General features: G+C 37.3%; 1 protein-coding gene and 1 pseudogene across 1 annotated transcript; both read left to right on the plus strand.

The window, feature by feature from the left end:
- Positions 1–4,844: 4,844 nt before the first annotated feature.
- Positions 4,845–8,469, plus strand: LOC113120686 (hydroxycarboxylic acid receptor 2). The gene has a single exon (XM_026290650.1). It carries the CDS (start codon positions 6,825–6,827, stop codon positions 7,797–7,799), a length of 975 nt encoding a protein of 324 aa, XP_026146435.1. The 5' UTR covers positions 4,845–6,824; the 3' UTR covers positions 7,800–8,469.
- A 1,854-nt stretch (positions 8,470–10,323) lies between these two features.
- LOC113120685 (plasminogen-like) lies at positions 10,324–15,916 on the plus strand (annotated as a pseudogene).
- Positions 15,917–16,513: the final 597 nt, after the last annotated feature.

Consider the following 16,513-nt stretch of genomic DNA (forward strand, 5'->3'; position numbering starts at 1 on the left):
TCCTTGCTAGATAGTGTACAAACATTCAGTCCACGACACACTGTATTCCAAATAAACAGTTTTAGGACATTTGTATGTGCTTATAAAATGGTGAAATTCTAATATATAAATCTTTTACATGACAAACCTCCAATTTTAGTAACCATGACAGAAATGAATTCATTCCCCCTTATACAGCAATACTAACATCTGGACTATAAGATTTGTAAGCCACCTGCATGCTGCTATGAAGACTACAGTGTAAATCACTGTATTTCTCTAATAAACTTATAGTGTACATAACATGTAATGTTACATAGTATATACCCTGTGCACTGATAATATTACAGAATAACGCATTACAGCAGTGGTCTCAAACTGAATTCATGGAGGGCCACAGCTCTGCAGAGTTTAGCTCCAAATCACACCTGCTTGGAAGTTTCTAGTAATCCTGAAGACCTTGATTAGCTGGATCAGGTGTGTTTGTTTAGAGTTGGAGCAAAACTGTGCAGAGCTGTGGCCCTCCAGGAATTCAGTTTGAGACCAATGCATTACAGTCTCTATATTTATAGCGTTGTGTCCAGTAGATGGCAGCATCCTCACTTAACAGTTCATTGGTGCTTACCTTTTTTTGTAGTGCAGGCTGTTATGTTTTGTAGGGTTTGTTGTTTATTTTGATCTCCGTGGGTGGCAGTGTTTTCCTCTTGTTCTCTATATTCGGGTCTGAACATCTGCGCGATGATGATGATGATGACGATGATGCTTATGGGTTTGGAACAACATGAGGGCGAGTCATTAATGACATAATTTTCATTTTTGGGTGAACTAACCCTTTAAAGGGACAGTTCACCCAAAAAAGAAAATTATGTAATTAATAACTCACCATTATGTTATTATGTTGTTCCAAACCCGTAAGACCTCCGTAAGACCTCCATTAATCTTCGGAACAGAGTTTAAGATATTTTAGATTTATTCCAAGAGCTCTCAGTCCCTCCATTGATGCTGTGTGTACGGTCTACTGTCCATGTCCAGAAAGGTAAGAAAAACATCATCAAAGTAGTCCATGTGACATCAGAGGGTCAGTTAGAATTTTTTGAAGCATCGAATATACATTTTGGTCCAAAAATAGCAAAAACTATGAATTTATTCAGCATTGTCTTCTCTTCCATGTCTGTTGTGAGCGAGTTCAAAACAAAGCCGTTTGTCATATCCGGTTCTCGAACGAATCACTCGATGTAACCAGATCTTTTTGAACCAGTTCACCAAATCGAACTGAATCGTTTAAATGGTTCGCATCTCTAATACGCATTAATCCACAAATGACTTAAACTGTTAACTTTTTTAATGTGGCTGACGCTCTCTCTGAGTTCAAACAAACCAATATCCCGGAGTAATTCATGCACTCAAACATTACACTGACTGAACTGATGTGAAGAGAGAGATGAAGATGAACACCGAGCCGAGCCAGATAACCATATAAGCCAGAATAATATTGTGACCCAATCAGAAAAGAATGAGACATCATATAACACTTTTGACTTCTTAGTCATAACTGATGCAAATTATGTTTTTGTTTTTTATAATAATGGATGGCTACTTATAAATAAAGACTAAAAATTACATTAAGAAGACAGTTTAACTGACTCCCTGAAATGTTCCCAACGACGTTACCAGCTCTCTCTCTTACTATTTTCAGGAATGTTGCAATGTAGCACAATCCTACATGTACAAATAAACAGGCTTAGTTCATCTGATTGTCATACAGTTTCAATGACAAATTAATAAAGAACAAAACAGCACTTGAAACTCAAAAAGTATTTTCTGTTCTTCAGTATGTGGTCAGTTAAAAATGCATAAGAATAGTTACTAAATTCTTTTCCAATATGAAAAACAACAAATAATTAACATGAAAATGGTTTTCAGAAGTTAATTTTTTGTCCATTATAAGAGGCCTTCATTGTTCTTGAAGAGCATTGTTCCTGCACAACCTCCAACCCAGATGGATAAATTGAGTGTTGTTCGAGCATCATTATAGTATTAAATCTAAATGTAAAGAGGTTAAATTGTTAACTGAGATATTTAAAACATTTTAATTGTTAATTTAACCCTCATGTTGTGTTTAAGTCTTTTTGACTTGATGCACTTTGACTTACTAACTTTGCTCACACATGGATATTTATTTATTATAATATTTTTTGTATTTACAATTTTTGTATGTTTTGGGAGGATTTCCCTTATCTTGTTACACTTATGGTGTTTCTGATTAAAACTTCCTGCCCTTATATATTTCTCATTTCACATAATACTGTATTCAATCTGTCTATCAACATTTTTTCTTTCAATTAGCACAGGCTTTGTTTTTTGTTTTTGTTTTTTTTGGAACCGATCGATCATAGGCTGCACTGATTTGAGCTTATTCACTAGCTTTTTTTAAAGATTGCCAAGATTATCCACCAATATTCCAAGCATAATTTCAGATCATTGAGGCCTATGAACAGTCAGTTCTAAATAGAGATACAAAACATGTGCTAATTGAAATGAAACATCTCAATAAGAAATATAAATTCAAACAATCAAAAACCAAAAATCATTTAAAATTTAAAAAAAAACTGCCTGGCAAAAACAATGCAACACTATTTGTGGTGCTTTGGAATAGCTGCTGAAAAAGAAGTGAAAGAAAGAAAAATTATTTAGTCTAAATAACTTTTAACCATAATGAAACTGGAAACCAAAATATACAATTAAATAAAAACTGTAATAACCCTGATTTTAGGTCTTATTTCAAGAACACAAAAGAACGATCTGAAAAATGTGTGACGCATCATGAGACAAAAACCAAAAGATTTGGGCCTGTAGAAACATGGTAGTGTTCAGGTGGATGACCACAAAATTTGAGAATTTTGAATGTTGCAATTCACCAATAACTGTGGGAACACACTTGATAAGACACTTCTTTTATTCACTCGTAATACAAGTGTGTGTTTAACATGACAGTGACTGACTTGTCAACACTGATCTCTTTCTCCGTTCCATTGCGGAATGTGATCACATGACATGTGATGTGTATTATATATATATATATATATATATATATATATATATATATATATATATATATATACACACACACACAAGCTGTGTCCAAATTCAGGGTCTGCATCCTCCTTAGGATCCTTCCTACCCGGTTGAAGGAGGATGGGTCCTCCGACGACCGCAAAAACCGGAAGTCGGTGTTTGTGAATTTGGACAGCCTACCCTTCTTTCAGTTCCCTCCCTTAACCGTTGCTCATATCCTGTCGCCTAGCAACCGTGACAGCGCTAAGCAAGACGCGGGTGAAGAGCTCATCGTTCTCTCCCCGGAGCTTTATAAACACTTCTGTCTGCTCTTTCGTCCTTAGAAGCGTTAAAACAGCTTCAATCACTAACAAATAAGCTGTGTGTAAGGGGATATTCACACAGGCAGTAAGGAAGAAGCTAGTTTACGAAAGTAAACGGTTTTTTTTTACCTATACACGTACACATGTAAAAAAAAAATGCTTAATGCTAAAACAAAATGCCTAACTAGAAAACCACTGAAAATATATCTTTTTGAAAAGCCAGTTTTTAAAAAACATCGAAAATAATACTCCTCCCCCACTCCGCTACCGCTCGCTTCGTCCTGCCGAAAAGAATTATGGGATAGGTAGGACGCGAAAGGATCCATCACACCCATCCTTCGAATTCGGGGAAAAGGAGGACGCATTTGTGGGCCGCATTTGAAGGATCCTACGAATTTGGACAGCCTTCGTCGCGGCGCTGTGACGTAACATCCTTCAAATGCGTCCTCCGAAGGATGTAGACCCTGAATTTGGACACACACACACACACACACACACATTAGGGCCGGGACTTTAACGCGTTAATTGAGATTAATTAATTACACAAAAAATAACGCGTTAACTAAGATTAATTAATTACAGAAAAAAAAATTCCCGCATTTTTAATAACTTATTTTGCACCGCGGAACGTTTCTCACTGGACGCGTTTCGGCGGACCGATTATACTGAAGCACCAACTAGCGTTCGCACATAATCGCATCATAGTTCGCATATCACCGACAGCACACATCGAGCCTCAAGTATCACCTAAACGCAAAACATATAGCAGCTAGCGTGGACTTTACACTTTATGTTGAACTATGTATTATTTTGTTGGTGCAACAGTTTATGTTGAACTCTTTATTGTTTTGGCCAAGGTTATTAAGAGTTGGACTTGAGTATGTTATGGCCTCTGAAGCAACAGAGAGATGTTTTCTAATAGTCAGTGTTTCCAATGTTCTGAATGTACTTGACAGTATTGTGTTTTACTTAAAAAAAAAACACTTTACAGAAGGTTCCAGCACCTATAAGCTTCCTGAATTTCTGAAATGTACTATTTCTAAATTGTTTCTAAATATGCTATTGCTACACTTCATGGCAAAAATTGCACTGGTCTGCTAGACTTGGTTGAACAAAAATAAACAATATTTTGTTGCTTAAGCTTATGTATTCAGTCATTATTCAATGGTATCCTATAAATCCATGTGAAAAAAAATTACTTCTCACTGTTCTCAGGTCAAATATTTATATGCAATTAAAATGCGATTAATTTCGATTAATTAATTACAAAGCCTCTAATTAATTAGATTAATTTTTTTAATCGAGTCCCGGCCCTAATATATATATATATATATATATATATATATATATATATATATATATATATATATATATATATATATATATATATATAAAATTAAATTGATGCATTTAGCAGACGCTTTTATCCAAAGCGACTTACAGTGCATTCAGGCTATCAATTTTTACCTATCATGTGTTCTCGGGGAATCGAACCCTTAACCTTGTGCTTTATAGCACAATGCTCTACCACTTATATATATGTTCCATATAGGTTTAGATATTATTAGTGGAAAAATACTGGTTTGAATTTGCTCTAACTATGCTGTATGATCCAGACTGAAGAGCAAAGGAACAGGCACTCTGGTGGGATCTCTTGTTCACGCGGAGCCTGCTGTAAAGCTCCTGGTTTTCTCAGGTGAGGGCTTCTTCCAAGGCTCTGGAGGAGACTGTGGGCCTGTGGCCAGTGAGACTCCCTCTCCATCAACTGCTGCTTCAGAGATGAGATCTGCAGTCTCAGATCGTACATGCACAAATATTTAAACATAAGTATTCTTGCATGTGTTTACTATTGAAACCATGTAAGGATAAGACGGTACAAAATAATCAATGCCATCAGTGGTTCCATGAAGAAAATTACACATTTCCATTGCACAAAAAGTTCTTTAAAATGGAAAAAGATACTTAAAATGGTCACATTAGAACTATTTAGTGAAAGGATCTTTGAGGAACCAGAAATGTACTGGTTCTTAAGCCTGAACAAAGGTCTGCAGCCATCCTCACAATTAAAACCAATATTATAATTGTAAAATCATAATCTTTTTGCAAAACCTGATTGGAGTATCTGGTTGCTCTTGTCCCTTGCCATGAGTGGTGTCTTCTAAAGTAACTTTGACTTTTGGGAACTCCACTGTGAGGAGCTTAGAAGCAGAAGGTTGTCTAAAGTCACTGTCGGTCCCCCTTTCCGTTTTTCATAGATCCTTCTAAGCTTTTAAATTCAGAATCGCTGCTAAAGCTCGAAGAACTGGATGTAGCAGTAGAAGAGTGATGAGGTAATGGGTGAGTTGGGATTGACTTCTTTAGACAGATCACCCCTCTGGCAGTGTAAATGGTAAATTGCATTAAGATGATTTATCTTAGAGATTTTGACAAAGTGGTCTTTTTTTTTTTTTTTTTAAAGCCAACACTTTCTTACCTTTGTGCCAGAGCAAATCCACTTGGGCCTGCTTCCATTGGTTTTACCATAATTCCTCAAGACTTTTTGGTATCTCTTTCTGATGAGATTCAGTGGGACGTATCGTCTGCTGACAGCTTCATTTGTGGACTAACAGAGCATCTCCTCTGGAGTTTTTGTAAGCAGTCCTTACCCTTCAAAATTATCAAATTTTCCTTCTCATTTACAAAGGAATTTCCTAGTCCCTGCTCCTCTGATTTGTGCATTACTCTGGAAAATAGTGAGGATATTGCTTAGAACACACAAACTGTATACAAGTTACTTTTTGAATATTGCTCATACCTGAATCTCATGTTGGATAATAGCTTGGTCTGTTTTGAGATGTAAAAATCAGCTTGTTATGGAAATGGGAGGCATGGCAAATCTTTTAAACATGTCATGACCTTTTCCTAAAGGGCAATATTTGCCCCTCAGCTCATTTTCTTCACAAAAACCCTTCAGTCTACTCAGGCGTGTCTGAACAATCCATTAAATAGTCCTAATATACAAACTAAGGAGTTTAAGACAGAAGATCACTAACATTACATTTTTTCGTGGGCTTTGTTATAACTTGCACAGTACAGTCAACAAACACATTATTGTACTGCCAGAATATGCTCTGCTCTCATCTTATATGAGCTTTGCAAATACACATAAATGTATGTCTTTAGATGCTTTTTTGAAGTTCGCATTAGCTTTGTCCATTGTCCATTATAAGTGACGCTCACTGAGTGCTCTATAAAAGACTTAAACATTAGTCGTCTTAAATGAAGCCCTTTCTTGTCTTTTTCACAGCAGTTCGTGACACCAGGCGTTTATTGTAGCTCCTCACCAGGTAGAGACTTGAATGTTAGGAAGAGGAGTTGCTTTGCCTTCAGGTCTGAGCAGCTTTAAAATGCTCTGCTTTGGCAGAACAGACGTTCACAGCTGTGTCGTCTACTTACATTAGAAATCGCTTTGGACCCAGGAATCAAAATATGGAGAATATGAACTCCACCTTGGTGCCAACACCAGACACCATCGACAAAGACTGTCAGGAGAACGTTGACCAAAATCGAGTGCTGTACATTTTCTACTCTTCTGTGGTAGTGGTGCAGTTTATCTTGGGTTTCCTGCTGAACATTACAGTTATCCATCTCTTCATCTTCAAGCTCAAGTTCTGGAAATCTAAGACCATTGACATTTTCCTGTTCAATCTGGTCCTGGCTGACATTTTGTTGCTGATTGGATTGCCCGTAAAGGCATACAACTTTCAGCAATGCAGTGAACAGAAAGTAGTGTGCAAAGTACAGCTCTTTCTGCAGTTTATCAACCGAGGAGCCAGCATTGCCTTCCTGACGATCATCTCCATTTATCGATATTATAGCGTGGTCCATCCTGGGAGGAGGAAAGTTCGGAGTATTTTGAAACGATCGCCTCAGATTTCTGTATTCATCTGGGTGCTGCTGGGAATTTTGACCATTCCGGCCATGTATCAAAGTTTTATCAGATGCAACAGCAGTGAAAAAGATAAGAAACTGACCGCCATTGTTATATTGAGGGAAATTGTGTTTTTTACTCAGATTTTCATCCCCTTTTTTGTTCTTGTGTACTGCTCCATACGGATTATCAAAAGACTCCAACAGAAGTCAGTGGGCGACAAGACTAAACTCTGGAGAGCGATGTTCCTCGTCACTTCAGTGGTTTTCGTCTTTGCTTTCTGCTTCTTGCCATATGCCTTTACAAGAGCAGTGCAACTAAAGATCAGTGGACTTGTGATGAAAGAGGAAAAAGTTACTGTTGTTAAACTGTTTGACGGGCTTCTTTGTCTCTCTTATCTGAACTGTCTGCTGGATCCGATCCTGTACTGCCTCAGCAGCAGTAAATTTAAGAAGCTGTATATATCAATGTATCTTCCCTTCCTGCTGGAGAAGGAGAAACCAGAAAGTTCAGAAGATACTGCAGATGACTGATCCAAGTAAAAAAGAATATGCTTTGAAAAGGATGTTGGGAGAATTTCAGTCAGTTTCTTGCAATTGCATTTTTTTCTAAAACATTTTGAACAGTAAATGGGTAGTCGTCACATTGAGTATCATGTCTAAGATTTATTTGTTTTTAAAATGTGTTTAAAAAAAAATAAGAGTCTGGATTTTATGTTACAATTTTTTAGGAATGTATAAATTGCAGAAATGTATGCTTTTAGGCACTGTGACCATTATAACGCACATTTGTTTTCTGCATTCTAGTTTATTTTAAATGGCCCTGCGGTGTGACAGATGTACAAACAGTCCAATGCATAAAAATGTCAAAACAATTAGCTATGTGCTTTTAAAAGTAGTTTTAGATGAAGAAGCATGTCACACTGAATGCATGTCAATTCATTTTTTAATTCAATATGTGTCTTGCTTATATTGGACTTTCTGATGTGACTCATGATTTGTCTGGAAACTGGAAATGTATGATTTAGAAAATTTCTCTGTCAGACACAGAGGATGAAATGTGTACAATTTAATGTTTTCCTTTTTTCTTTTTTTTTTCTTTTTTGCATGTATAATTATGATTTGAATATGGTAAAAATAGAATGTTATTTCCACACTATTGTAAAAATACTTTTTTTTCTTAAGAGCATAAAGATAAACAACATCTTCATTCTTACCATTGGTGTTATTAGTTGCCAGAATCTCTGACTCATTCTCAATCGCACCAGAATATATAGCTTTGGATGAGCCTATCTTTAAGGCATCTACATTCCCAGCAAACAGTTTCTGAAAAGCTCAGGAGGTGTCTGGACTTGCCAGTGCGCTAAGAATGCATGCAATAAAATCTGACCTGAAAGACAAAGTTATGTAATGAAGAAAAAGAGTGGTCCATTTACCATACAGTGCAAAATGCACTGTGTTGTGATGGGTAAAACTCAAAAAGAGTAATGCACATTTGCTTATCTCCTTGTAAGTAACATTTAAGAATTGAAAAATAAAAAACATAAAAACCATTTTTGGTTTCACAAAGAACCATTTAGTCAAAGGTTCTTTACAAAAAAATCTCTTTCTTACCTTTTTATAAACTGAAGAACCTTCTTTCGCCACAAAGAACCTTTTGTGAAACAGAAAGCTTCTTCAGATGTTAAAAGTTCTTTATGGAACCACAAAAAAGCTGATGGGCAAAAATTTGATAAAAACATTTAAATTCCAAATTTGTCAGAAAAGTATTTTTGGCTAAATTTGTCAAAAAAAAAAGAATTATATAAATTAAAAATAAATAAATAATAATAAAATAATATTATAAATTAAATATAAAAGGTATACAAAATACAGTACCATTACCATAACACTAATAAATAACTTACAAAATAATAACAACACCATATAAATTTGGTATAGAGACAACCGATTACTTGAAAATCTTGATTGTGTTCTGTTATTTTCCTGAATGGGGATAGATTTTTATAAAACAAGCTTAACTAGTGTGTTGTCCTATTTCACTATTTGCTTATGTTGGTGTAGTCCACTTAAAGTGTTCGTCGTCACAGCGGTAAACACTACAGCTTTTTTGTTTCATGAGGAGGTTTGGCACCACAGCATCTTTGCTTCCGGACGGAACGTTAAAGAACCAACCGATCCGATGACGACTTCAACACTCCTGATAGGTTTCCACTTTTTTGTCCCATATGCATCAAACGTTTAGCCAACGGTCCCTTAGTCTGAGGCTGAGACTAACGTTGGTGTCAATTGCTCAATTTTCCCTTGAGCTCAAATCTTGATTGCACTAGTTCTTCCCCCATAGTTGCTTGGCTCAGTGTTCACAATTGCAAAATTAGGCTCTTCTGTTTGTGTTTCAAGTTAGCACAGGACGGCTCCTGTTTTCTCAGTTAATAATTAACTTGATTTGTGGAATATACTCTTAAAAAGGATTGAATTTATACAGAATTAACTGTATTATTTTAAATGCTGTATTGAGTTTTCCGGGTCCCAAGAATGAGCAGTTTCTTTGTTTAATCAGTGGCCTATTAATTAAAGACTTTTTTCTATATATCTAAAAAAATAAAATAATAATAATAACTTTAATGACTTTGCCATCAGTCATTAAAGGTTTTTAATAAGTAAAATGAGGTTTAAAAAAATCATTAAAGAAATATTTAATGGCACAGTATACAGTAAAATTTGATGTTCTGAATGTATTTTGGGTTTGTGTTTTACTGTATTGGCTTTTGTTATGTATTAATGTAATTTTGTTTTTTACTTGTTGGACCCCAGGAAGAATAGTGGATTGGGATCCAAATAAACAAATATATCATTATTTTTTAATGCATTTTTAGTACCAACAAACTTAATGCCAAGTACAACCAGTAATGATGATCAAATAAAAAGTCCAGATCTGATAAATAATGTGATCAGAAAGAGTAATAGTGGGTTCAAACAACACACTGATCGACAAACACATCTTGACCTGGTCCATGTCCTTGTTAGGACAATGATTGACTGATGAGTGACGGCCCTGTGGTGTTTGTTGTACTGATATGCTTTAAAGATTGAAAACCTCTCAAAGTCCCTGCCTGTCAATTCTCAGACATGGAGGTTCACAAAACAGTCATTTTACTTTGTCTCCTCTTTTTTACAGGTAAGCCAACAGATATTTATTCATAGAGCTTAATTCTAAGACTATTTCTTCTATGCTATAGATAATGAAATGAACCAAATAAGATCTATAATTATTTTTATTTTTTTTTGTGAATAGTTGATACGATATTTTGGACAGATGTCGAAAGCACGGGTAAGAAGTTCTGCTCATCTGCAATTGTGTTCACAGTTTATGCTTTCATTACTAGAGTTCTGTTGATCTAGTTTGAAATGTTTATATTTTAGAAATATTGTGTAATATAGTTTGGTAGGGGCTCACATGGGCCCTAGTTTAAAAGTTTTGGCCTTATCGGTTAAGGTAGATTTAGTAGCACAGTTCACAGAACCTGAGTCTTAGTTCATCAATTCTAATATATTGTGTTTGTGACTTGAAACTCAGTTGATCTTTTCCCACATCTTTTCTCATTCTGCAGATGTTTTGGAAGCATATATAAAAACAGATGGGGCCTGGATAGTGAAATTACCTAAGAGTCAATACACTGCAAAAACAGTGGAGGATTGTGCCATCAAGTGCAACAAAGAGACTTCTTTTACATGCAGGTCCAAGTCAGACCATAACAAAACTCTCAAAACATATTTAGCTGTACTAGACTCTACAAGTGAGGCTTTATTCCAATGTATAATGATAATACATTTGTATATATGTGCTTTGCAGGTCCTTTTTATACATCGAAAAAGATCAGGATTGTGTAACATTACCTGCCAATTCAAAAACTGATCAAATACTGCGAAGAATGAGTGCTGCCCTCTATGAGAAAAAGGGTAAGATTTTATAGGCCAACATATTTTATTACTTTACAGATTTGAAGGTGAAGATGATGTTATGAAGTTCCCCCTAAAATAATTTCAGCATGCATTACTATCTTTTAAATCAGCTTTAAGTACATTACGAATTTTAAGAAACTTGAAATGCTAACTCAACCTGAGTTAATATATAATCCACATTTATCAAAGTGTAGTTTGGTCCATGTAAGCAAACAAAGTGAAGAGGATTATCTAAAAATCTATCATCCAGTGGGGGTTGCTTTTTTTTTAAGTACAAATGAATCAAGTACTGTTTAGGTTAGACAATGAAATTTTTATGTTGTCTTAAACATTCTGTAGATCAGTGGTTTTCAACTGGTGCTTCAGGACCCAAATTTTACATTTAAAATCCTGTAGTGATCCAACAGATTTATTGATATTGTCAAACTTCATAAGTCCATCTAACTAGAGTAACACAACAAAAATAAAAATAGGTAGAACTATAATGGAATTTTATATGGAAGATGAAACTTTGGGCCAAAATTCTGAGTATTTTCACTCTGATATTGACATAAAAAGATACAGGAAGATACAGATCATCTGTTTTTGTGTCAGACAACAAACCTTTTGAGAACCACTGCCCTAGCGGGTCATAATAATGTACAGCAGCTACCAATAAGAAAACTGCTACACTATCATACAAACATATATCATATATGAATGTCATTAGTAAATGAAATGAGCATACTATATACTTAAAACACAATGAAAGTGGTTTCAATATGTTGTAATGAATGCACTGAATCCCTCTTACAGAGTACTTACTGGAATGCGTGAATGGTATTGGCATGGACTACAGAGGTACAAAATCCAAGACAAAATCAGGAAAAACGTGTCAGCGATGGGAGGGAATTTTCCCCCATGTGCCAAAGTATATCTCTCAATTTGACTTTTTCATTCATAATGCAATAAAACAAAAAACATCTATAGGAAATACAAAAATTAAGTGGTCAGCTAATTAATGTAACTTTCCATAGCATAACACCAAAGACACATCCAAAAGCTGACTTGGAGTCAAACTTTTGCCGAAACCCGGATGGAGATCAAGGGGGTCCCTGGTGCTATACCACAGATCCAGGGAAAAGATGGGAGAACTGCGATATCCAAGACTGCACAGGTAAATTTACTGAACAAACTGCTAAATAGTGGTGGGATATCATACTGACGGGCAAATCTTATGTAAAAGTTTTTCTATCAAGCCTGCTACCCAGAAAAATGCAATCATAAACTAGAAAATTATTTCTTTTAAATGTCCTTTCACTAACAACTTGGTGGATAAGTGATGTAGTTGCTCACTTTCATTTAGAGCAACACTTTTAAGGGAAGTACAAAGCAAAATTTGGGATTAAGCCTTGAATCTGCTCTTAAATATTTGCAGAGGAATGCATGCAGTGCAGTGGAGAAAACTACAGAGGCAAGATCTCCACCACTGCTAGTGGATTTACCTGCCAGCGCTGGGACTCTCAGAAACCCCAGAACCATGGTTACATCCCTTCAGCGTGAGACATTATACTTTATAGCACAAATGGGATGTGGTCTATTTTGTGCATACTTTGACTGTGGTCTGTCTTTTGTAGCCTTCCTGATAAGTACTTGGAAGAGAACTATTGCAGGAACCCAGATGGAGAGCCCAAACCCTGGTGTTTTACCACTAGTCCATCTAAACGCTGGGAAGCTTGCAGCATTCCTCGATGCAGTAAGCAATGTTCTTGACAACCTGAAACATAAGAGATTAGTTCATCATTAACTGGTCATTGTTGTCTTGTAGCAACTGAACCACCCACAATTGTACCAGAGCTTACCTGTGCAAGTGGAGAAGGTAGCTCTTACAGGGGTACCATTGCGGTGACAATATCAGGAAAAACTTGCCAGGAATGGTCATCCCAAATTCCCCACAAGCATGCTAGAACTTCAGAGAACTACCCATGCAAGTAAGCATCAATATGGTGGCTTTGAGGGGCATTGAGGTTTTGTTTAAGGTTTTAAACCCTACACGTGGAGGACCACCTTTGTGCCAAGTAACTAATCAAGGTGTTCTGGATTACTTGAAAACTACAGGCAGCTGTTGGAGCAGGGTCAGAACTGAATTCTGCAGGACAAGGCTCACTTGAACTAAAACAGGAGCGTCAATTTCTGCTCCCGAAAGGCCACTGTCCTGCAGAGTTAAGCTCCCACCCCCATCTTAGCCTTAACCAGTTTATCAGTCTTCAGGTTTACTAGAAACATCCAGGCAAGCATCTTTGAGCTAAACTCTTCAGGACAAGACCCTTTAAGAGCAGGGTTTGAAACAGTTGAAGAACCAAAGATACAGGCTCCTTCAGGGTAAAACGGTTACATTTGATGTAATTATCAATGAAGATTCGGGAGGAGCGCGTCAGTATCAGTACAATCAAGTAATCAATCCCATAGTATAAATATCGCTGACTTACCTCTATCCATTGACGGTTTATCAGCATCCCTCCTCCACCCCATCTCCTCACATCAAGTTCACTTTATAATATACGGGGAAGGGGGGGTACTCTAGGTTCGGGCCATTCCCGAGCTCGGAGCCCTTCCCCGGACAGCACGCCAAATACGCATACCATACCTCAGCTAATTATATGTAAGCGTGAACTAGTGAATCTTGCCCCCGAATTAAACAAAAATTTGTTTCCATCCTAGAGGCCTTGATAAGAACTACTGCAGAAACCCTGATAATGAAAGAAGTCCATGGTGTTACACCACAGATCCTGAGACCCGATGGGAGTACTGCAGTGTACCTAGTTGTGGAGATCAGCCTAGACCTGGTCTGTGTTGAAGAAGCCGTTACAAAACCATATCTCATTAAATGTAGATTTTGGTGTCTTTTCTTAATTCTTTTCCTAAGAACCGGTAAAGGAGCCATTTACTGTAACCTAAATATGTGATTTGCAGAGGAGCCTGTGATCCCTGTGGGTGAGGAATGTTATGAAGGTGATGGAACCTCTTACCGCGGTGCCATGTCAGAGACAGTCAGTGGAAAGAAATGTCAGTTCTGGACATCCATGGAACCTCATCGACATTCCAAAACACCTCAGAGTTTCCCAAAAGCGTAAGACACTATACTGAATTCCATTATCTTGAACAGTTGCAGCCTTAGCTCCACTAATTTCTCCTCTGGCTGATGTCATGATTTTGCCCATTATGCAGAGATCTGAGACGGAACCTGTGCAGAAACCCAGATGGTGACCGAGCCCCTTGGTGTTACACCACAGATCCCTCAGTTCGTTGGGAGTACTGCAACATTGAGCGGTGTGACAGCAAGCTCAGCACAAAAGAACCCCCTATCAAACCAACTAAACTTGTCCCAACAGACATTTCTCAGGAAACAGGTTTATCCATCTACAAGCTAACAGATTATATCAAAGGTCAAGTGTGCCCTGGTACTGTCTAAGGGAGAGTGTGACTTACAGTGAGATTTGATTCTTTTTGCAAGATTGCAAGGTTGGAAATGGAGCAAGTTACCGGGGGTCCCACATCCACTACTATAACGGGAGTCACCTGCCAAGCATGGAGTTCTATGACCCCCCATCAACATGCCAGTTTTTACCCCTGAAAGCCACCCAGACAAGGGTCTAGAGTCGAATGTAAGACTATGAAGAATTTTAGAAATTTTTGAGGGTGATGACTACATTTTAACACAGTTTTTACTTGGCTACTCCGTTAGCAATGCAGAAACCCAGACAGTGATGTGAATGGACCTTGGTGCTATACAACAGATCGAAATAAGAAGTGGGATTACTGTCAGATCCCAGACTGCGGTAACCAATTCTTGATATTCCATTTGGAAATATTTGACTCCAAAGGCAAAATATATTCCTGGATGCTAATTGCTGTTACTGGGGCTTAAATACAAAAATTCTTGCTATGTAAAAAAAAACATGACATGCATATTACTTTTATACCAGATGGCATGAAATGTGGACAACCAGCAGTAAAACCCAAACGGTGCTTTGGGAGGATTGTTGGGGGATGTATTTCCAAAGCACACTCATGGCCTTGGCAGATCAGTCTTAGGACCAGGTACACAAATAAGCTGCCTTTCTCTACCCCTCTACTAGGCAGAAATTATATTGTACTTATTATCAATCATTTTCTGCCATACTAGAAGCAAAATTCATTTCTGTGGTGGAACGCTAATTGATGCCCAGTGGGTCCTAACTGCAGCTCACTGCCTAGAGAGGTAAGTGACTTTTTTTGAAGGCGCAAAAAGGCAAATAAAAGGTTAATATCATGCACAAAGTGAACTTTGTCAATATTTAGAAGTACAAAAGTGCAGTGGTTCTTGCTCTGCTTCTGGAAATCCACTGGAGTTTGTCTGTGGACTTCTAAACTGCAGTTGACAACCATGCACTGCATGTAAAAAACAAAAGAACTCTTAATAAGTTCTTCATACAGTTAAATGTGATCATACCATTATGCAGGTCTGAGAGTCCATCTGCCTACAAGATCATGCTTGGTATCCACACAGAGCGTGCAAATGAAGCATCAAAACAAGATCGAGATGTTTCTAAGATTATTAAGGGACCAGCTGGAACTGACATTGCTCTTCTCAAGTTGGACAGGTTAGTCTCCTGTTGCATTGCCATTGCAAATCAAACAACACACTGTGAATCTAGTTAAGTCTGTAATATTTTCAGAATATTCCCCAGTATTGACTTTTGAAACTGTAGTCTAGTCTAATTTAGCAACCTAATTTGCCTTAGAATTACATTAAAGGTTCAGGTTGTAGGACCTGCCACGAGAAGGCGTACTAAAAAACAATAACAATCGCTTGGTTTGATGATGCTAACCCCTCTTTCACACCATAAGCGGCGTGCGAGCATAGACAGTAAAAGAAATGGACACAGTGCCCCATTGGATTCAAAGGAGACAAGTAAAATCAATTAGAAGCACGCACTTCCTGGGGGTCGAGCGTACTGTGCAGACTCAAACGGAGCTTGATGACGTAGATGTCACATGAGCAACCTGTCTGACATTTGTAAGTCTTCTAATCACTGTGCCAAGAGAAATCTGAATCACCCACCGAATCTTGCAGATGTTGTTGAACAATTTTGTCCCGTTGCTTCTATGGACTTTCTATGGGCTTCTCCCTTGACTTTAATTTCTCTACTGTGCGACAGAGAGTGGCAGGTTATGACGCAATTGTTAGCCTATTTTTACAAAAAACTGCTTCTCTACAGCCACAATGTAAGATACAAGGCAATGGAGCCTTTATACATTTTCGT

The sequence above is a fragment of the Carassius auratus genome, chromosome 20 (assembly GCF_003368295.1).
Source record: "Carassius auratus strain Wakin chromosome 20, ASM336829v1, whole genome shotgun sequence".
Lineage (NCBI taxonomy): Eukaryota > Metazoa > Chordata > Actinopteri > Cypriniformes > Cyprinidae > Carassius > Carassius auratus.